At 39.0% G+C, this 24,141-nt stretch overlaps 1 protein-coding gene across 3 annotated transcripts in view; it reads left to right on the forward strand.

Moving 5' to 3' along the window:
• The window catches only part of LOC150081140 (inositol hexakisphosphate kinase 3-like), a 173,945-nt gene that overhangs the window by 13,421 nt on the left and 136,383 nt on the right, over positions 1–24,141 (forward strand). For 2 of the 3 annotated variants that reach the window (XM_090381358.1, XM_090381357.1), the window contains exon 2: positions 19,386–19,516. In XM_090381358.1, coding sequence (XP_090237484.1) covers positions 19,457–19,516 — 60 coding nt within the window. In that variant the 5' untranslated portion in view covers positions 19,386–19,456. Of the gene's footprint in view, positions 1–19,385; positions 19,517–24,141 lie in introns of those variants that run through there. The other variant, XM_090381360.1, reaches the window with a different exon arrangement.

A 24,141-nucleotide genomic window follows, 5' to 3' on the forward strand; every position in this document is an offset into this window, starting at 1 on the left:
TACCTGAGCAGGGTCATCAACAGTTGACCCATCGATATCAAGTGGACCAATCTGATTCATCCCCTTCCTTCTAGAGTTTACATAAGTAAAGAACTCTTTGCTGTTTTTCTTCGCATCCCTTGCCAAGGATCTCTCGTAATCTGCCTTTGCCTGCCTAACCTCCTTTGTAACTTGGTTACAAATCAATTGTATCTATCATAGGCTTCTGTGTCACGTGTTAATTTGTATGTATCCCATGCATTTTTCTTCTCTGCCATATGCCTCATTAGTTCATCTGACATCCATTTAGGCCTAAACCTTGAACAATATTTCTTAGTTGGTATGTAAAGCCAAGTTGCTTGCAAGATAAGTTCTTTGAATGCTTCCCATTTTGAATTTGCTGTTGGTAACATCATCAGTTGATCCCACTGTGTAGAATTTAAATACTGTCTCAGTCCATCGTAGTCGCCTTTACGAAAGCAATACCCCTTCCCTTTACCCCTAATGGTAGTTACCTCTTTGAGTAACTCCCACTTCAGAACACTGTGATCACTGCCACCTAGTGGTTCATTTATCTGCAGATTCTTAATGCATGAAGAATCACTACTTATAATCAAATCAAGAGTATTACTCCCTCTAGTTGCCTCCCGAACATGCTGATGTAGAAAACAATCATCCAATAAATCCACAAATGCCTTGCTAGAGTGTGAGTGACCAGCCCCCAAATTCCATTCAATATCTGGGAAATTAAAATCCCCCATTATAAGACTCTCTGATTTACTGGACCACTCTATTTCTCTGTACAGTTTCTTATTATACTCATCACAGTCATTAGGCCTATAGCACACTCCTACTCTCAATTTTGATCTCCCAATGCTTATGTCACACCAAACTGACTCGACACTGCACTGTCCAGTGATGTCGACTGGCTTCACTTCCTTGGATTTTATGTGTTTCTTAATTAATAGCATAACCCCTCCTCCCTTCCTATCCTGTCTATCCTTTCTGTAGACATTGTACTTCCCAAATTCCAGTTCTGCATTCCTTATATCTGTGTGACACCACGTCTCTGAAATCCCCACAATATCTGCCTTTGATGTTTTGAGCAATAACTCAAATTCATCAAATTTATTTACTAAACTCCTAGCATTGGTGTACACGCAAGTATACATGCACCTGCCCTTCCTCTTAGCCACCCTAACACAACCCATGTGTTTACTTGTACACCCATGATTCCCAGCAGTCTCTGTAATATCCTGCATCTTATTTTCCAGGCTGCTGCTCATTCCAGTAGAAGCAGTGCAATTATCAATTTTGTCCTCTGCCAGTGGCTACTGTTAATCTATTAGTCCTTGTATCCCACCAACTAGCAGTTTTCCGACCCACCTAACACTGCCTCGATAGCATCAGCAAACATTCTTGCACCCTTTCTATTTAAGTGTATCCCATCCCTGTAGAAGCAGTCTCTCCTGTTAACAAGTACAGTCCAGGCTGAAAAAAATTCTACCCCTTGAGCCCTGCACAATCTTTCCAGGGCCGAATTGATCGACAGGGCTCTCATCATATACTCCCTCTTATCGTATCTGGGCAGAATTGCAGACACTTTCAAATTCAACCCTAATTCACGGCTTTTTTTCATCAGTGACCTGTACTTGTTAAGTAATTCCACCGGTCTCCTACTCTTAATATCATTAGTGCCAACGTGTACAACTATATCACCTTTTGTGCCCTTAAAAGATGATATCTGCTCTACCACGTCATCAACCTTTGCCCCTGGCAGACATACCCTGGTCCTGTTCCACCTATCCTTTTTACAAAGCATGTTTCCCGTTTCCCTGACAATAGAGTCACCAACAACTACTAGTTCCTGTGGGACCACCGCATTCTGCCTTGGGGGTTGCAGCTGTGTTGCGCGATGACCAAGTGCAAGCTCCGGCATTGGTGTGGGCAGCTGAGAGCTTGATGGGCCCCTCACTTGTAATCCTTCGAGGGCATCCACCCTGTCTTTCAAGCTCTCACATAGGCCCATAACAACGCTGAGTTGTCGACTGATTTCCTTACACTCCTTGCATCGTGCACATACAAAGACATCCCCCATGGCAGTATCATGTCCCATACCTGACTGCTCCGCAAACATCAAGCAAATAGTGCATCTTAAAAGGCTGTGATTAGAGGGCAGCTGCCCCCCTGAGTTCTCCCCTGAGCCACATCATTCCCATTAGCTTGAGCCTTTTGCTTTGCTGCTCTGGTTTGAGTCATGATTTCGATTTACTTTCAATAAAATTTCAATTTCAGTATAAAATTAAATCCTAAACTTGTATCCCAACACAGTTATAATGCTATATCTATGTTTCAGTAACGAGTGTTATCTACGAAATCTACGAGTGTTATCTACGAAATATTTATGTTTCAGTAACAAGTGTTATCTACGAAATCTATGAGTGTTATCTACGAAATATTTATGTTTCAGTAACGAGTGTTATCTACAAAATATTTGTTTCAGTAACCAGTGTTATCTACGAAATCCCTTTATATAACTTCCGTATCGTTATGTATTAATTATTTATTTTTACTAATTATTTATGTTACTTAACCTAAGTGGTTATATGTATAGTTAAAAGTAAAATTTAATTGCCAATGAAGTTCAACAAGATTAATAGATTTTACTGATTAATTTTCCTGTAACAATGGCGGCTCTTTACGAACGGTAAACACGTGGATTTGATACCCTTTCTGATACTAAGTAATACCTACAAAATCTCTATCTAAGTTACTTTAAACTTAAGTACCGTAAATAGGAATATAAAACTACTCTAGAAAATAAGTTAATATGTCAATTTAAACTAATAAAGCAGAAAATAAATCAGAAAAAACTTCTCTGTTCCAAGAGCGGCAGAAAGGCACGTCCACACCGGCAACCCTCTTCCTCATGGTTTGACTGATGATCCTCCTCAGATAGTTGACAAACTGAATGAGTATTTTACATCTACATTCACACATCAGGAGTTATTAAGGGAGGAAAATTCCAGAAGTTTATCGAACTGTAACAGGGTGCGTAATGATTTTGTATTAACTGAGAACAAAGTGGAGGAGAAATAGTTGAAGTTAAACATAAGAAAGGCACCTGGGGTTGATGGGATCTATCCAGTTATGTTAAACAAGGCAGCAAAGGAACTATCCAAACCCTTAGTCATAATTATGTTTGTTTGTTTGTTTGTTTGGTTTTTAGGAGCATTAGCAACTAAGGCCATATTGCTCCGGGATATGCGGTGGTCATTCCCTGACCTTTCTGCATTTTCCGTATTTGGTGGTGACAGGCTCGAACTCCGGTCTGATCAAGAAGCGTATGCTACGCACTGCTGCTCCTTCCCCCCTGGCTACGAGGCACCACCCATAATTATAAGAGCATCCTTGGATCTCAGGGGAAAGACCCATGGAATGGAGATGTGCAAATGTATCCCCAATTCACAAAGGGGGGATCTAAGGCTGACACGAGTAATTACAGACCAGTTAGTTAACTGGTCTGTAAAATAATAAAATAACTGGGCTGTAAAATAAAATAATGGAGTCACTGGTTAAAGATCCATTGCAGGATCATCTAGACAAGACTGCAGCAATAATTCAAACACAGCATTTGTTTGTTAAGAAGAAAGTCTTGTCTGACAAATTTGATTGGATACTATGATGTGTTTAGAAAGCAACTAGATGCAAAAAATAATTTTGATGTCATATACTTGGATTTCAGGAAAGCTTTTGATACTGTTGCGCATGGAAGATCACTTAATTTTACGGTAATGAGAGCTATTAGATGCTGAATATCGCTTATATTAAAGCTATTGTAACTCCCTTAAAAAACATATGAGAATTGAAGATTGGACCGTTCTAAAAGAGTCGATACACTTAAAATTAGAAGCGCTAACTACTGAAATAATAAATAGACATTCCAGCAAACTTCAATTATTGTGGAATTCATGCAATTCTAACACACCCCTTCCAGGGTGCAATATGAACAATCATTTGGCAAACATAGTACTCCAAACCGTTGCAATACAATGATTCTGAATTGGGGGGAGGTTGATATAATTAATATCAGCTCTGAGAATTCATATAATGTCATAAATCTTTCATCCCATCAAATTGCATTGTTAGGCAAAGGCCTAAATTTCAGCCTTCTACCACCTAAGCTTCCAAAGAAACAGTTAATTATTGATCTTGAGGTTTGTCTTAGAGACTTGCCTCAAAGAAACATTTTCATTCAACAAGCAAACCAGATTATAAATCACACCAATGTTAAAAATATTCAGAGATTGAATAAAAATGAAGCTGATGCATTGAGTAAATTAAGAAGAAATAAAGACATTGTAATACAAAAAGCCAATAATGGAGATACAGTCGTAATACTGAATGAAAAGGATTATTATGACAAATTGTATACTATTATGTCTGATGCAACTTATCAAGAAATTGACTCTTTAGTCTTCTACAATTTAGTAAATAGATATAATAACACCTTAACATTATATAGAAAAAACGATTATGTTATGATTCAACAACTTAAACAGATTAAAGCCAGGACACAAAGCCAGGGCCCAATTTTTCTTTAGTCCACCCGTGGACTAAATAAAAGGATCAGTGCATTTAAGATCAACAGTGATCACAAAACAGCATTCTATCGAAGATGGAAAAGCTATTAATAATATGGATGGAAAATCAGATTCAGAAGCAAGTGCCCCTGAGTCAAATGCCCATTGAAGCAAAAGCAAGAAGTATTTATGAAGATATTAAGGATAATTATGGTAAACCCAAGCCAAGTTCATCATATGAACTTGGCTTGGCTTGCCATGAACGTGGCTTTGCCAAGTTCATGGCAAGCCAAGAACTTTGCTTGCCATGAACATTGCTTGCCATGAACATTGCTTGCCAAGTTCATGGCAAGCAATGGGTAGTTTAATAGGTTCAAGCAGTGTGCTGGTTTAAAGTATGCGGTGAAGTCGCCAGTGCTGATTCTGCAGCTGTGGATAAATTTTGTGATGTGTTGGAAAAAACCCCTTCTAAATCTCTACAGTCCTCAACTTCCGCAGTGTAGTGGTTATCAGCTGGAAAGTTAATTCTAGCAACAATGTTTGAAAGGTAAAACTTGCTGATGTTATGCCTGTCTCCTCTCTCTTTTTATAATTTTGTACACTTTTGTAATTTTTTCTGCGTATGAGATAAAAATATTGAATAAATAATTCTATTTACATGTTCGTCGAACATTTCTTTTTTGCTTCAATCAAATTCAGAGTGCATAGTTGCGAGTGCTGCATAGGCATTTAGGGAAATTCTGACACATAGAGTTCCACGGAATGCAACCATTGCGTAAGTCGTGGAGTGGCTCTATTAAAATTGTGTTCTTACCCAACACAACCTCCATTATTCAACTGACAAAGAGAAACAAAGATACAGTCAATCATCAGTGAAGGAATTTTGACATAAGTTATCAGCAAGACCTGTGCTTGGTTGTGATCTAAAAGTGGAACAGAGGATACTAGGTGGAATACTAGGTGGATGTTGTTGCCATGTTGAGAAGTGAAATCATCACTTTGCCAAAAGAAGCTGGCATTAAAGGTGTGTTTGTATGGTATGGCAGCATCTGAATGCCTTGAATTTACTATCAAAAATTAAAACTATAACTGCTGGCTGTGGTTGCTTACCTAGTGCCAGTCATTTTAAGCAGTGCATGAACCTTGGAAAGCTTTTATTTTTAATAGTACAAAACAACATACATACATTAATGAGACATGCAAACAATTGTTAATCCTGTAAGCATGCATAGTCTAAGTGAGCATTTTCCAAACTTTGTAATATGACTGCTGATAATATCAGTACAAGTTAATTAAGGCTATATCATTCAAAATTACAAGTCTGGTTACAATTACATTTTTATTGCTTTTACAGTTTACCCAACACACTTTATACACATAGTTAAAATAATACAATACAATACGGTACAGTGGGGCCCCAACATCTGATGGTAATTCGTTCCACCAAACCGATTATATGTTGAAAATATTGTAAGTTGAAACAAATAATACATTTATTTCCTGTAAGTTGTTCCTCAACAACACATAAAATAGGTATTTCTTACATGTTATACTTCATTTTTACATTAAAAATGAGTGTGTTGTAAAGATTATTTAATAAAGAGTTAAAACATCTTAAAATTATAAAAACAAACAATAAATTAGCATTTTCTATCAAAACTTGGGCAGTTTCTTGGCAAAGAAACTGTCCAAAGTCAAGCAAAGTGGTGGACAAAAATTTGAAATGAACAAAATCAAATTGTGACTGAAGAGATTGAACAAGTTTGGGATCATGGCCCCTTGCATTATCCAGCAGGAGCAGTTCCTGCATAGGAAGCTTATTTTTCTCTTCACTGAAGGACAGAAAATTCCAAGCTCCGGTTCACTGAAGACATACAGTATCCTGTAACCCAAATCTTCTTGTTACTGTGCCAAAACGCTTCCAGCTGCCTTTGTCGACCATTTGTTATTTAAATACTCTGGGGGGTGTTAGTGACACACACACAAGCAAAGGCTTCAGCTTAAAATCTCAAGAGACATTGGCACCCAACGGGAGAGTGAGCCTATGTTTCATAGGCTTATGCCCAGATAAACTAGCCTCATCCTTAGTGATGTACATTCTGGGCTTTTGCTTCCAGAAGAGGCCAGTTTCATAAGTGTTAAAAACCTGCTGGAGAAGATAATCTTCCTGATCAACAAACTCTTGGAATTCAATTTCAGCTGCATTTTTATCAGCACTGGATGCCTCCCCATGCCTTTCAACACTTCAATAAAAGGGCGAATATCAATTTGATATTCGCCCTTTTATTGAAGTGCTCGAGCCAGCCTCTGCTGGCTTTAAAGTCTTCAAAGCGCACAGCACTGCCACTGGTTGATGGAGCCTTAAGTTTCAGATCGTCATAGATCTGAAACAATCATACGAGTGATGTTCCGTGCACCGGGCGTTGAACGATAGCAAAGACACTAATTTGTTGAGAACAATCGTTCGAGTGATGAAAGTGATGATGAACGATGAAAATTTCCAACCATATATTCTTCCAACTATATCAGTACCTGCAAATATCATCGGTCCTTAAAATAAGAGATCATATGGAAGGTATATCAGTTCCTGAGAATATCGGATGTCGATGTCATCATGAATCGAAGCCCCACTGTATTGTAAAAAATATCCGTATGATTTAAAAATGTGTTATGATGATTTCCGTTGTATGCTTTGCCCAGATGTCATGGCAAATATTGACTACTGGTGGATATTGCCACAAGTAGTCTGCCCATATTTTAATATATGCTGATGCAGTATATGCACTGCAACTTGCCGCTTACAATGAAGCACATACTTGTTGAATGTGCATAAAGGATGCTAATCTATTGGAGTTTTTGTTTTCTTAAATGGATAAAATGATATGATCATTTCTGACTGTTCTCATGACAGTCACAGTGTGTAACCTCCATGTTGCTGATAGGCGCAGTGCAGCCCTTGCACCAGAAATAATAGCAATGTGTCTGGAAAAATTTTCCAAGGTATCTGGAATAAACATTTGTTCATCCAGCAACCTTGGTATCAATTTTCAATTGACTTGATGGAATCAGTTCCCTTGCTGATAACTCACTGTGAAGGTTTTCAGGAAAGAAGTCTAATTGCAAATGCAAGAAATAAATTTTCAGTGAATTTCAATAAATTTTTTGTGAGACTCAAAAAAAAATGCATCACGAGATAGTCAAACAGTAATAAATAATGGTTAACCATATGTAAAGGAAACATTTTTTTTTTTTAAAACGTTCAAACAAATTCAAATATAAACATCATCCATATATAGAGAGAGAAGTATAAAATGTTAAATATTTGTCCAGTAGTGTGCATGTTGCATAGTTATCAGATTCATGAAGCAAAGTCCTCTGTGGAGCATGGTGGACCAGGCAAAGGACAGTCTAACAATTGTTCCATGGTTTGCATGGCATCGCATTCTGTTGGACCATCTGAGTAGCCCTATTGCGCCAGATCAAATTTCAATCTTCCAGTAAGGGTGTCTGAAGTCTGTTCAAGCTTTTCCATGTAAGCCAGGCTAAATTGGCTCCTGGTGGAAGTGCCTCAAATCATGGGAGGCTGATAAGTCTGCTGGGTTGTCATCTGACAGTGGCCTGTTTCCAGAATCTTAATCTAGTAATATCAGGAGATAAAAGTGTTGCTGTCTCATGCAGGAAGCTCCTACAGGATGAGAGACAATGTGGAACTGTTTGCTGGCTGTACAATGGATATCTGGGCTCAAGTAGCTGTTTGGTTCTCTCTTTCATGCTGTTAACATTTCTTCTGATAGAGGGAGGGGCAGTTCCAGCCAGTATGTAAAGGTCATTAATTGGTGTTTGAGAAGGCTGACATGAAAGGAAAGTGTATGGCTGAGAAAAGATAAACCAAGAGGGCTCCACAGGGCAGGCCTAAGCTAATGTTCTGAATACAGATTGTAGATTAGTTAAACAATATAAGAGTGCATTTATAAAGTAGCGGTTCAACCACTTTCAGTAGGGGTCCCTGAGATTTGCTAATAGAGCAAAGATATCAGTGAACCAACAGCAGTGGAATCGATGGTATCACTAACATCATGGAAGAAGCAGTGAAGCTTGTCATGCTGCATAAATCATAGAAATGAAGACACATTTCAGTTGAATATGTTTCAATTGAGATGGCAGTGAATTGATGTTGGCCTGGAAGTAAAAATTTGTCTGTAATGCAGTTTCAAGAGAATTTTGTCTAAAAAGCTTTAGTTAGGGAGAGCAAATAGAGTCATTTGACTCATGGTTTTGCATTCTTGTGGACAAAAGTAATTCTATATTGTTTCCAAGCTGGAAGTACAGCTAGGCCTCGCATAACGCGAGTTCCATTAACGCGATATTCAGTTAACGCTATTTGAAAAATGATACCACTTTTCACTTTACACGATGCAAATTTCCAATTAACGCGACCTTTTTTTTTATGCGATAGTTGAAAAAAGATTTGAATCGTGCGTTAAGCTTACCGCGAGTCGAACGGTCAATAAACAAACGTTTGCCTGCTGCCCACCTCGGTGTGTTCCATCAACCATCGGAAGAAGACGTGTTTGTCTCCTGCTAATAAAGTCAATGCAGACTTGCATTTAAAAATTCAAATTTTTAAATGAGCCAGATGAAAATGTTACCGCGAAGGAGATAACGGTAAAAGAATTAGATGAAATCTTTTGTATCGCATAGAACCTCAAACAAAAGGTTTGATGTTCTCTGCGATATTTATTTCGCCAGGGCCCAGAGAAGATTGTTGTCGGCTATCGGAAATTGATTGATGAAAAGAGAAAGTCAACACTGTTCAAATATTTCCGCAACAGTAATTTCTTCATTGTGTATTTTATGTCAGAGGTTCCCAAAGTTTCTCGGTTCACGGCGCCCTTAGTGTCTCAGTAATTTTTTCAAGGCGCACCCAGACCAAAAGAAATACCTAACATTTCGTTTAGTAGATAGGTCCAAACAACTTAATAAGAAATGCTGAAACTGTGAACTACCTCGAGCTAGTAGTTCGCGCGGTGTCCGACAGATGTCGAGTATCGCTCTGTTTCCCTCGAAGATTTAAAATATTCCGCGGCGCACAGTTTAAGAACCGCTGTTTTATGCAATAAACATTTAATTCCATAATTATTTTCATTATCTTTTACATTATATACAGTTAAAAAGATATTTAAAAGGTATTTTTAAAATTCTTTACGGACATTCCAGGTCAAGGAGTAATTATAATTTTTCCTATTGGTTATTATATTCGATTAACGCGTTTCCGTTTTGCACGATGCGCTCGCGGGACGAATTAATCGCATTAATCGAGGCCCGCCTGTACATAAAATTGGGTGAGAATTTGGTTGTGAAGAGTTGGCAACATATCTAAGGAAGAAAAAGCTACCAATTTTGAAGTAGCATGTGAAGTTAACTCATAGTCCTCAACAAAAGAAATTTGGAAGAGAGTTGATTAGGTTTCTTAAGTCTCTGAGGGAAATAAAGATTTTAGGTAGCATGACACAATATGGATTTTCTTGAACATGGGTGTTGCATTATTGGATGAGATGAGATGAGACTAAATCTGGTAACATGATCTTTCCACACCTCCACCTGGAAGTCTTGTGGGATGAATGGTTTTTTTTTTTGTGAAACGAAAATCACCTGATCATCAACTTAGACTTTTCACATAATTTTCTTGATAAGAATATAAATTATGCAATCAATTTCTGCCGGCATTGTATCGATAGTAGCATTTGAATCTGCCCCCACCCCTTTTTTTTTGTATCGATACAGCAGATACTGGTAGTTTCAACATAACTTGTAGCAGTGTAATCATTATCAGAAGAGGATTACAAATCATAAATTATAGCACTATTTACGCGATTAATAATTGGATTTGTCACATAGATTTTAACATACAACAGTAATATTCGTAGAGCTTTTAGAATCGGTGATTTGACATAGATAGCTAGCAGAGAGTTCAAACCACGTTGGTGGCAATAGATAGTTATCTATAACTACTCTCTAAGTAGTTATTATCTATTATAGAGTTACAAATGAAATTTTTTAAACTAAATACATAAGTAAAATCTAAGTCATGTAAAATGACTTAGATTTTACAAACATAACGTTATAAATTAGTACATATAACTAGATAGGAGATACGAAATTCATATAACGTAACTCGGTTGGAGAAGAAACTCAATACTGAAATATACAGGGTGTCTCAAAAATATTGGTACAAACGTTAAGGGAAGGTAGGTAACATCTAAAGGAATGTGAATCGCATAGGAACCCATAACGGGAAAGTAGTAGCAGAGGCACAAGATTAGTGGCAAACATTTATTTGACATAATATTAACAATGGAGTACGAGATGGATGCATTTCATGATGTTACAACAGATGCTCGAAGGTTCCACCATGAGACGCGATGCATGCGTGACACCGACGCAGCATGGATTGGCAGACACAGTCTAACACACCTGGAGTTTCTTTGACAGTACCGGCAGCAGCACACACGAGTCTCGCCACGAGATCCATTTCTGTATCCACATGCAATTTATACACAATAGATTTGAGGACCCCTGCCACAGAAAGAAATCAAGGCTCGATAAATCAGGTGAGCGTGGGGACCAGGCAATGGGTCCATCACGGCCAATCCATCGACGCCCAAAATGCCTGTTCAAATGGTCACGAACACACCTTCCATAATGGGCAGGTGCCCTGTCATGTTGAAACCAAATGTTGCATCTCACATTTGCTGGAACATCGTCAAGTAACCCTGGTAGAACTTGTTCAAGAAAAATCCGATATTTAGCGGAGTTCATGCGGGATGGTAACAGGTATGGGCTGACTAAGCAGTCACCAACCATACCTGCCCACACATTTATTGCGAAGCAATGTTGTGCCGCATGGGGGCACACACCATGTGGGCCCCCTGCTAATCCATACACTAGGTGCATGTCTGCCAGCCCACAGTTTGTATATCGATGCATGCTCTTCGTGTGGTGACTACTGCTTGAATGAGTAAACCAGAAATTTTCCCTCTCGCGAACTGATGAACAGCACCGTGTACCGACTTACGGTGACGTTTCTGTTTATGGGTTCCAATGCGATTTACATTCCTTTAGATGTTACCTACCTCCCGTAAACGTTTGTACCAATATTTTTGAGACACCCTGTATATATAGTGCTATAACTGCATTGGAATATAAGTTTAGTGTTATATTTTGTATTCAAATTGAATCAAAATCATGAATCAGACCACAGCAGAAAAGCAAACGGCTCAAGCTAAAGGGAGTGCTGTGGCTCAGGGGAGAAATGAGGGGTTAGTTGTCCCCTGAATCACAGCCTTTAGAAATGTACTGCTTGTTTGATGTTTGTGGAACATTCAGGAATGGGACATGATATTGCCAAGGGAAATGTCTTTCTGTGTGTGCAATGTAAGGAGTGTGAGGAAATGAGGTGCCAACTCAGCATTGTTATAAGCCTATATGAGAACTTGAAGGATTAAAATTGAGGGGCCTATCAGGCTCTCAGCTGCCCACATCAATGTCTGAGCTTGAACTTCAACGTCACGCAACTCAGTGGAAACCCCCAAAGCAGAATGCGCTGCTCCCATAGACATTAGTTGTTGTCGGTGACTCTGTTGTCAGGGAAACGGGGAATAAATTAAGCAAACAGGACCAGGGTACTTCTTCAAGGGGCAAAGGTTGATGCTGCTGTTGTATAGCAGATATAATTTTGTAAGGGCACAAAAGGTGATTTTGTTGTACAATGTTGGCACTAATGATATTAAGCATAGGAGACCAGCGGAATTACTTAACAAGTACGGGGCAATATTGAGAAAAAAGCTGTGAGTTAGAGTTGAATTTGAAGGTGTCTGCAATTCTGCCCAGACACAATAGGAGGGAGTATATGATGAGAGCCTTGTCTAGTCTTTCGTCCCTGGAGAGATTGTGCAAGGCTCAAGGGGTAGAATTTTTCTCACATTGGTCTGTGCTTGTTTACAGGAGAGACTGCTTCTACAGAAATGCGATACACTTAAATAGAAAGGGTGCAAGAATATTTGCTGGTGCTAACGAGCCAGTGTTAGGTCGGTCGGAAAATTGCTAGCTTGGGGGGATACAGGGACTAATAGATTAACAGTAGCCGCTGGCAGAGGTGAAAGTGATTCTTGCACTGCTTCTATTGAAATGAGGAGCAGCCTGGAAAACAAGGTGCGGGGAATTTCGGAGACTGCTGGGAGTCATTGCAGAACAAGTAAATACATGGTGTGTGTTAGGGTAGCTGAGAATAGGAACAGGTGTCTGCAATTCTGCCCAGACACGATAGGAGGGAGTATATGACGAGAGCCCTGTCGATCAATTCGGCCCTGGAAAGATTGTGCAGGGCTCAAGGGGTAGAATTTTTTTCAGCCTGGTCTGTACTTGTTAACAGGAGAGACTGCTTCTACAGGGATGGGATACATTTAAATAGAAAGGGTGCAAGAATGTTGGCTGATGCTATCGAGGCAGTGTTAGGAGAGTCGGAAAACTGCTAGATTGGGGGGATACAAGGACTAATAGATTAACAGTAGCCACTGGCAGAGGAGAAAGTGATTCTTGCACTGCTTCTATTGGAATGAGCAGCAGCCTGGAAAATAAGATGCAGAATATTTCATTGGGATACAAGTAAACACATGGGTTGTGTTAGAGTACCTAAGAAAAAGAACAGGTGCATGTATACTTGCGTGTACACCAATGCTAGGAGTTTAGTAAATAAATTTGATGAATTTGAGGTATTGCTCAAACATCAAAGGCAGATATTGTTGGGATTTCAGAGACATGGTGTCACACAGATATAAGGAATGCAGAACTGGAATTTGGGGAGTACAATGTCTACAGAAAGGATAGACAGGATAGGAAGGGAGGAGGGGTTATGCTATTAGTTAAGAAACACATAAAATCCAAGGAAGTGAAGCCAGTCGACATCGCTGCACAGTGCAGTGTCTAGTCAGTTTGGAGTGACATAAGCATTGGGAGATCAAAATTGAGAGTAGGAGTGTGCTATAGGCCTAATGACTCTGATGAGTATAATAAGAAACTGTACAGAGAAATAGAGTGGGCCAGTAAATCAGAGAGTCTTATTATGGGGGATTTTAATTTCCCAGATATTGACTGGAATTTGGGGGCTGGTCACTCACACACTAGGTGGATTTTGTGGATTTATTGGATGATTGTTTTCTACATCAGCATGTTCGGGAGGCAACTAGAGGGAGTAATACTCTTGATTTGATTATCAGTAATGATTCATCATGCATTAAGAATCTGCAGATAAATGAACCGCTAGGTGGCAGTGATCACAGTGTTCTGAAGTGGGATTTACTCAAAGAGGTAACTACCATTAGGGGTAAAGGGAAAGGGTATTGCTTATCTTGGAAGCTACTAGGCTTTACATACCAACTAAGAAATATTGTTCAAGGTTTAGGCCTAAATGGATGTCAGATGAACTAATGAGGCATATGGCAGAGAAGAAAAATGCATGGGATACATACAAATTAACATGTGATACAGAAGACTATGATAGATCTGTAACCAAGTTGATCTGTAATCAAGTTACAAAGGAGGTTAGGCAGGTGAAGGCAGATTACGAGAAATCCTTGGCAAAGGATGTGAAGAAAAACAGCAAAGAGTTCTTTACTTATGTAAATCCAGAAGGAAGGGGATGAATCAGATTGGTCCACTTGATATCGATGGGTCAACTGTTCATGATCCTGCTCAGGTAGCTAACAAACTAAATGAATATTTTGCATCAACATTCACACATGAGGAGTTATTCAGCGAGGGGAATTCCAGAGGTGGATTCAACTCTGGCAGTAAGCTAGAGAATCTTGTAATAACTGAGAGTAAAGTGGAGGAGAAATTGTTGAAGATAAACACAAGAAAGGCACCTGGGGTGGATGTAATCTATCCAGTTATATTAAAGGAGGCAGTAATGGAAGTAAGCAAACCCTTAGCCATAATTATGAGAGCTTCCTTGGACTCAGAGGAGGTACCCATGGACTGGAGATGTGCAAATGTGACCCCAATTCACAAAGGAGGATTAAAGGCTGACACAATTAATTATAGACCTGTGAGTTTAACTTCTGTTCCCGGAAAATTAATGGAGGCACTGGTTAAAGAAGCACTGCAGGATCATCTAGACAAGACTTCAGTTATAGCTCAAACACAGCATGGTTTTGTTAAGGGGAAGTCTTGCCTGACCAATTTGATTGGATACTATGATGCAGTCACAAAAGAACTGGATGCAGGGAATAACTTTGATATTATATACTTGGATCTTAGAAAGGCTTTTGATACTGTTGCACATGGAAGACTGCTGCACAAATTGGAGCAGTGTGGCATTGGAGGCAAATTGCTGGTGTGGATAAAGGGATGGTTGAGGGGGAGAAGACAGAGAGTGATAATCAATGGACACTGCTCATCGTGGACTAATGTTATTAGTGGAGTCCCTCAGGGTTCACTATTGGGTCCTTTATTGTTTTCTGTATTTATAAATGATATTGATGATGGTATATCAAGCTTAATGTCCAAGTTTGCAGACGATACGAAGGTTGGTAGGTTTGTCAAGGACACTACTGACACTATGCTGCTGCAACAGGATCTGGAAAGGTTGAGCAGATGGGCTTTGAGGTGGCAAATGAAGTTTAACATTGACAAATGTAAAGTACTACATATGGGAAATAGCAACCCCAGAACAACGTATCAACTCTGTGGTACTACACTGACAGTGGTAGAGAATGAAAGGGACCTGGCGGTGGTTGTGCAGGCAGATATGAAGTTCTCTGAGCAGTGCAGACGGGCTGCAAGAGTTGCTCATGGTGTATTGTCAATGATATATAGGAATTTTTCAAGCAGGGATAAGGAGGTGATTATTCCCTTGTATAAGGCATTGGTCAGGCCACACCTAGAGTACTGTATACAGGCCTGGAGACCTCATTTCAAGAAGGATGTAGAGCTGCTGGAATGAGTTCAGAGAAGGGCAACAAGATTAGTGAATGGAACAAAGGGGTGCTCTTACGAAGAAAGGCTTAAGTTTTGCGAATTACAGTGTCTGGAGACTAGGCAGCAGCGAGGTGATCTGATAGAGGTGTACAAAGCCTTGAATGGTTTGAGCATGCTCAATGCTGATGGGATTCTTCCTCTTGCTCAGAATAATCACTGAGAGGGCATAAATTCAAATTGAGGAAAGACATATGTAGAATAGATGTGCGGAAATTTGCCTTTAGCCAGCGGGTGGTTGGTTATTTGGAACAGACTTCCATCACTTGTCGTGGAAGTTGATAGCCTAAATAAGTTTAAGGCTCGGCTGGATAGGTATTTCGAACGAACACAGGGGTGATGTGGAAGTGGTTATTTTTTATTTATTTATTTTACTTTAATTTTTTTGGGTGATGCTGCATAAGCTTGCTTTCTTGCATCAAATGCCTCTACTAATGCTAATGCTAAGGTGCATGTATACTTGCGTGTACACCAATGCTAGGAGTGAGGTAAATAAATTTGATGAATATGAGGTGTTCGTCAACACATCAAAAGCAGATGTTGTTGGGATATCAGAGATGTGGTGTCGCACAAATATAAGAAATGCAGAAATGGAATTTTAGGAGTATAATGTGCACAGGAAGGATAGACAGGTTTGGAAGGGAGGAGGAGTTATTAGTTAAGAAACACATAAAATCCAAAGAAGTACAGCCAGTCGACACGAGTGGACAGAGCAGTGTCTAGTCAGTTTGGAGTGACATAAGCACTAGGACAGAAAAACTGAGAGTAGGAGTGTGTTATAGGCCTAACGAATCTGATGAGTATAATAAACAGAAAAATGGGCCAGTAAATCATATTATCTTATAATGAGGAATTTTAATTTACCAGATATTGACTGGAATTTGTGAGTTGGTCACTCACACACTAACAAGGCTCTTGTGGATTTAATGGATGATTGTTTTCTACAGCAGCGTGTTCGAGAGGAACTGGAGGGAGTAATACTCTTGATCTGATTATCAGCAGCGATTCTTCATGCAATAAGATGAAGGAACCACTAGGTGGCAATGATCACAGTGTGCTGAAGTGGGATTTACTCAAAAAGGTAACTACCATCAGGGGTAAATGGAAGGGTTTATGCTTTTGTAAAGGTGACTGTGGTGGACTGAGACAGTTTTTAAATTCTATATGGTAGGACCAACTGATGATGTTACCAACAGCAAAATCAAAATGGGAAGCATTCAAAAAAATTAATCTTGAAAGCTACTAGGATTTTATACAGCTAAGAAATGTTGTTTAAGGTTTGTACCTAAATGAATATCAGGTTGACTAATGAGACATGTGGCAGAGAAGAAAAATGTATGGGATACATATAAATTAACAGGTGACATGGAAGCCTATGATAGATATAGGCTGGTCTGTAACCAAGTCACAAAGGAGGCTAGGCAGGCAAAGGCAGATTACGAGAAATCTTTCGCAGAGGATGCAAAGAAAAAGAGCAAAGAGTTTTTTACTTATGTAAACTCTGGAAAGAAGGGAATGAATCAGATTGTTCAACTGTTGACGATTCTGCTCAGGTATCTAACAAACTAAATGAGTATTCTGTATCTACATTCACACATGAAGAGTTATTCAGGGAGGGGAATGCCAGAGGTGTAAACTCTTGCAGTGAGCTAGATGAGTTTGTAATAACTGGCATTAAAGTGGAGAAGAAATTGTTGAAGATAAACATAAGGAAAGCACCTGGGGTGGCTGTGATCTATCCAGTTATATTAAAGGAGGCATCAAAGAAAGTAATCCAACCCTTAGCCATAATTATGAGAGCTTCCTTGGACCCAAGGGAGGTACTCATGGACTTGAGATGTGCAATTCTGACCCAATTCACAAAGGAGGACCAAAGCAAGTAATTACAGACCTATTAGTTTAACTTCTGTTCCAGGGAAATTAATGGGAGCATGGGTTAAAGAAGCACTTCAGGATCATCTAGACAAGACTTGAGTTGTAGATCAGACAGAGCATGGGTTTCTTAAGGTGAAGTCTTGTCTGACCAGTTTGACTGGATACTATGATGTGGTCACAAAGGAACTGGATGCAAAGAATAATTTTGATATCATATATTTGAATCTTAGAAAGCCTTTTCATACTGTTGCACATGGAAGACTACTGCACCAATTGGAGAAGTGTGGCATTGGAAAGAGTTTGCTGCTATGGGTAAAGGGATGGTTGAGTGGGAAAAGACAGAGTGGTAATCAATGAACACTGCTCTTTGTGGACTAATGTTATTAGTGGAGTCCCCCAAAGTTCAATTTGGATCCATTGTTGTTTTCTGTATTTATTAATGATGTTGATGATCGTATATCAGGCTTAATGTCTAAGTTTGCAGATGAGACGACGGTTATCAGGACTGTTAATGACAGTACGCTGCTGCAACAGGATCTAGAAAAGTTATGCAGATGGGCTGACAGGTGGCAACTGAAGTTTAACATTGACAAATGTAAAGTACTGCATATGGGAAGCAGTAACTCCAGAGTAACATATCAACTGTGTTGTTCTACACTGACAGTGGTAGAGAACTAAAAGGATTTGTGTAGTCAGATATGACGTTTTCTAAGCAGTGTAGAAGGTCTGCTATTGTAGCTCATAGTGATATACAGAAATTTTTTAGCAGGGACAAGGAGGTGATTATCCCCTTGTATATAGCAATGGTCAGGCCACACCTTGAGTACTGTATAAAGGTCTGGAGGCCTCATTTTAAGAATGATGTAGAGCTGCTGGAACGAGGACAGAGAAGGGCAACAAGATTCGTGAATGGAACAAAGGGTTGCTCTTACGAAGAAAGGCTTAAGTTTTGCAATTTACAGTGTCTGAAGACTAGGCACCTGCGAGGTGATTTGATTGAGGTGTATAAGGCCTTGAATGGTTTGATGAAGCACAATGCTGATGGGATTCTTCCTCTTGCTCAGAATAATCGCCTGAAAGGGCTTAAATTCAAATTGAGGAAAGACAGTTGTAGAATAGATGTGTGTAAGTTTGAATTTTGCTAGCGGGTGGTTTATTGCTTGAACAAACTTCAATCTGTCGTTGTTGAAGTTAATCGCTTAAATAGTTTCAAGGCTGAACTAGACAAACATTTGGAGGGAGTGGATGAGTGAAATGAGAAGGGTGTGTTTTTTTTTTTTTTTTTTGTTTGATGCTGTATTAGCTTGCTTTCTTGCATCATATGCGTATGCTAATGCTAAAAAGTAATGCTTCACCAATGAAGAAGACTTATGTTACTTATTCTCGGCACATACCACCACCCACTCAGACTGCACCATTTCAAGGCAATATGAGATACAATTAAAACGATGCCAATTATCTACTCCGGTTGTTCACTATAAACAAAACATGGTACAATGGCACTAACGCATTGACTAGTGAATCTTACGCATATGCTCATGCTTTTTGCAGAATAATCACCTTAGATTATCATTCTGTGTATCAGGTACCTTTTTACTTGTTGAAATATACGCTTTAGGTATGCTTGTTTGTGAATTGTCTAGTCCTTTATATGCTAGATTTGACCTGAGAGAATTTTAGACTGAAGAAACAAAGGAACATGTCTTCATAAACAACATGTTTTAATCAGTTTTTATCACATAACATAAAATAAAAATATATTTATTTTATTTATTCTATTTTATATTATTGTTCATACAAAAGGGAAGAATTAACGAGAAGAATTTGAAAAGAAACTAATGCTAGTACAGTATTACTTTTGTATCACTGAAGTTAAATTCTTATCGTGGTATTTATGATGAACTTTATTTTCAGAAATCCAACACTATAAGAAAATGTATTTGTGAAACTTCATTTGCCATTTCAATGACAACTGTAAAAAAGATATGGCTGAGGATTCAGGAGGACTTTGTGATTATATTCAGCTGGAACCATTTATACATCAGGTTAGTTTTATTCAAATTTCTCTAGTTCACCCCTCCCATTTTTTTATGACATTAACATATATGTGTACTGAGCGTATTGTCTTCACCATGTCCATCCACTCACAGATCGATTTTCATAAAATTTTATATTTGGCTCTTTTTGAAAAAAATTGCTAGTCATTGCAAATCTCACTAAATTAGGTCTAATAAAAATCCAACAATTATTATTTCTTTCTCCATCCATCCACATGTAATAATTCCCCTCCTGGTGGTTGGATTTTTATTAAATTACTTAGCTCTGTTAGAAATACGTAGAATACATACGTTAGAAATATGTTGACTGGAATTTCTGGGTTGGTCACTCACACACTAGCAAGGCTTTTGGGGATTTATTGGATGATTGTTTTCTACAGCAGCATGTTCGGGAGGCAAATAGAAGGAGTAATGCTCTTGATCTGATTATCAGTAGTGATTATTCATGCATCAAGAATCTGCAGATAAAGGAACCACTAGGTGGCAGTGATCAGTGTGCTGAAGTGGGATTTATTCAAAGAGGTAACTACCATCCAGAGTAAAAGGAACGGTTTTTGCTTTCGTAAAGGCGACTGCGATGGTCTGAGACAGTATTTAAATTCTATACAGTGGGATCAACTGATGATGTTACCAACAGCAAATGCAAAATGGGAAGCATTCAAAGAAACTATTTTGGAAGCTATTCGGCTTTTCATACCAACAAAGAAATATTGTTCAAGATTTAGGCCTAAATGGTTGACAGATGAACTGTCATGTGACAGAGAAGAAAAATGCATGGGATACATATAAATTAACATGTGACACAGAAGCCTATGATAGATATAAGCTTGTCTGTAACCAAATTACAAAGGAGGTTAGGCAGGCGCAGGCAGATTACGAGAAATCTTTGGCAAAGGATGCAAAGAAAAACAGCAGAGTTCTTTACTTATATAAACTCTAAAAGGAAGGGGAGGAATCAGATTGGTCCACTTGATATCGATGGTTCAACTGTTGATGATCCTGCTCATGTAGCTAACAAACTAAATGAATATTTTCATCTACATTCACACGTGAGGAGTTATTGAGGGAGGGGAATGCCAGAGGCATATCCAAATCTGGCAGTAAGCTAGATAATCTTGTAAACACTGAAAATAAAGTGGGGCAGAAATTGTTGAAGATAAACATAAGAAATGCACCTGGGGGTGGATGGAATCTATCCAGTTATATTAAAGGAAGCGGCAAAGGAAGTAAGCAAACCCTGCCATAATTATGAGAGCTTCCCTGGACTCAGGAGATGTACCCATGGACTGCAGATGTGCAAATGTGACCCCAATCCACAAAGGAGGATCAAAGGGAGACACAGGTAATTACAAGCCTGTTAGTTTCACTTCTGTTCCAGGGAAATTAATGGAGGCACTGGTTAAAGAAGCATTGCAGGATCATCTAGACAAGAATTCAGTTATAGCTCTGACACAGCATGGTTTTGTTAAGAAGCAGTCTTGTTTGACTAATTTGATTGGATACTATGATGTAGTCACAAAGGAACTTGATACAAAGAATAACTTTGATATCATATATTTGGATCTTAGACAGGCCTTTGATACTGTTGCACATGGAAGACTGATGCACAAATTGGAGCAGTTTGGCATTGGGGGCAAATTGCTGCTATGGATAAAGGGATGGTTGAGTGGAAGAAGGCAGAGAGTGGTAATCAATGGACACTGCTCTTCGTGGACTAATGTAATTAGTGGAGTCCCTCAGCGTTCAGTGTTAGGTCCATTGTTGTTTTCTGTATTTATAAATGATATTGATGATGGTATATCAGGCTTAATTTCCAAGTTTGCAGACGATACGAAGGTTGGCAGGGTTTTTAATGACACTAATGACAGTGTACTGTCATTAGTGTCTTTTCTATATCCTGCAACAGGATCTAGAAAAGTTGAGCAGATGGGCTGAGATGTGGCAAATGAAGTTTAACATTGACAAATGTAAAGTGCTGCATATGGGAAGGAGTAATCCCAGAGTAACGTATCAACTCTGTAGTACCACACTAACAGTGGTAGAGAATGAAAAGGACCTGGGGGTAATTGTGCAGGCAGATATGAAGTTTTCTGAGCAGTGCAGACGGTCTGCAAGAGTAGCTAATGGTGTCCTGTCAATGATATACAGGAATTTTTCTAGCAGGGATAAGGAGGTGATTATTACCTTGTATAAGGCAATGGTCTGGTCACAAGAGTACTATATACAGGTCTGGTGGCCTGATTTTAAGAAGGATGTAGAGCTGTTGGAAAGAGTACAGAGAAGGGCAACAAGATTAGTGAATGGAACAAAGGGTTGCTCTTACAAAGAAAGGCTTAAGTTTTGCAAATTACAGTGTCTGGAGACTAGGCACCTGCGAGGTGATCTGATTGAGGTGTATAAAGCCTTGAATGGTTTGAGCATGCTCAATGCCGATGGGATTCTTCCTTTTGCTCAGAATAATCACCTGAGAGGGCATAAATTCAAATTGAGGAAAGACAGTTATAGGATAGATGTGCAGAAATTTGCCTTTAGCCAGCGGGTAGTTGGTTGGTGGAACAGACTTCTATCCGTTGTTGTGGAAGTTGATAGCCTAAATAAACTTAAGGTTCAGCTAGACAGGTATTTCGAATGAACGGAGGGGTGAAATGGGAGTGTTTTTTTTTTTTTTTTTTGGCTGATGCTGCATTAGCTTGCTTTCTTGCATCATATGCATCTACTAATGGTAATGTTAATCGTATATTTCCCATCTCCCTGACAATAACTAGTCACTAAAAATAACTAGTTCCTTTGGGACCAAAGTATTCTGCCTTGGAGATTGCCTCTGTTTTGCCTGATGCACAGGAGTGATCTCTGTCGTTGAGCTGGGCAGGTGAAAGATTAATGGGCCCCTCATTAATTCCTTCGAGTGTATTTATCCTACACCTAAAGCTCTCATAGACACCCCTCAGAACATTGAGTTGGTGCCCAATTTCTAGACACCTAGCACACACACAAGGGCGCATCCTCCTTGGCTGGACCATGTCCTATTTTAAAAAGGTCAGCAAACATTTCACATTTTGCACATTTTTTGTGACCCGAATCACAGCACTCTCGCTAGTCTGTGATCTTTGCTTCGCAGATCTAGTCTGGGTCATGATTTCCATTTAAAATACAATTTAATTAACAATGAATTTTAATAACATTAATATTATTTTTGATTAATTGATAATACTATAATAAGCTAACAGATTCCTAATACAGTGCTTCGTATTGCGCTATCTAGTTTTACTTTATACCTTACACCAGCAATTCCCAACCTTTTTGACCTGTGGAGCCCTTTTTAGAATTTAATTTCTATGGAGGAACCCCTGTGCCGGATCCACTATGCCTCTGCTCTGCTTTGCCTTCGTCTCTCCATCTCGTAATACAATAATTTTGAAGCTAATGGCAGCAAAATGACTGATCATTGTCAGCTAGAGAATGTGCAAAATTGATCTTGTCAAATTTTTATTCAGAATGTGATTTCTAGTTTTCTAATTTATGTTTCTAATTCTTTAATGTCATTCAATTTTTAGGTATTTTATTTTCCTGGAGCTGCTGCGGAGCCCTTAGAGCTCCGCAGGGCACCGGTTGGGAACCACTGCCTTACGCTACCAGTTCGAGATATATAAACATTAACCTATTTCTTATCGACTACAATATGGTGGCTAGTTCAACAATATTGGCACCAACACCGGAAGAGTCGTCATTTCCAAAAATCACTGGTTAAATTGAAAAAAAAAAAAAAAAAAAATCATTAAATAATCTAGCAGTACTATTCAAAAAATCAAACTTTAAGTGATTACTTTTGAATGGCCCTTGTACAAATGTCAAGGACCTTCCACAGACTGTTCATTTACCTACACGAATAACAGACAGTCCTAAATATACAGCCAACACGCTTGATCTTTTTCTCACAAACTACCCTTCTAAGTACACAATTGAAGTGAGTGGTCGTCTAGGCACTTCAGATAACAACTTGGTCATTGTTTCTTCTCCATTGGAGCCTTTATCTCATGGCTATTCCCAACCTCGTGTTGTTTGGCATTACAAGAATACAAAACGGTGTGAGCGAGATTTTGCTCTTAGCCCATCACATCAGCTCAACCTTTCCAGAGCATACAGCATATGCAGCAGCATACTCTCAGTAGTGTACTTAACAACCCTGCCAACCTTTGTACTGTCTGCAAACTTGGACATTAAGCTTGATATACCATCATCAATATCATTTATAAATACAGAAAACAATAATGGTCCCAACACTGAGCCCTGAGGGACTCCACTAATAACATTAGTCCACGATGAGCAGTGTCCATTGATTACCACTCTCTGTCTTCTCCCCCTCAACCACCCCTTTATCCATAGCAGCAATTTGCCTCCAATGTCACAATGCTCCAATTTGTGTAGCAGTCTTCCATGTGCAACAGTATCAAAAGCCTTTCTAAGATCCAAGTATATAATATCAAAGTTATTCCCTGCATCCAGTTCTTTTGTGACTGCATCATAGTATCCAATCAAGTTGGTCAGGCAAGACTTCCCCTTAACAAAACCATGCTGTGTCTGAGCTATAACTGAAGTCTTGTCTAAATGATCCT

This window comes from Mastigoproctus giganteus, chromosome 9, assembly GCF_048544385.1.
Source record: "Mastigoproctus giganteus isolate SK-2022 chromosome 9, ASM4854438v1, whole genome shotgun sequence".
NCBI classification, from domain to species: Eukaryota; Metazoa; Arthropoda; class Arachnida; order Uropygi; family Thelyphonidae; genus Mastigoproctus; species Mastigoproctus giganteus.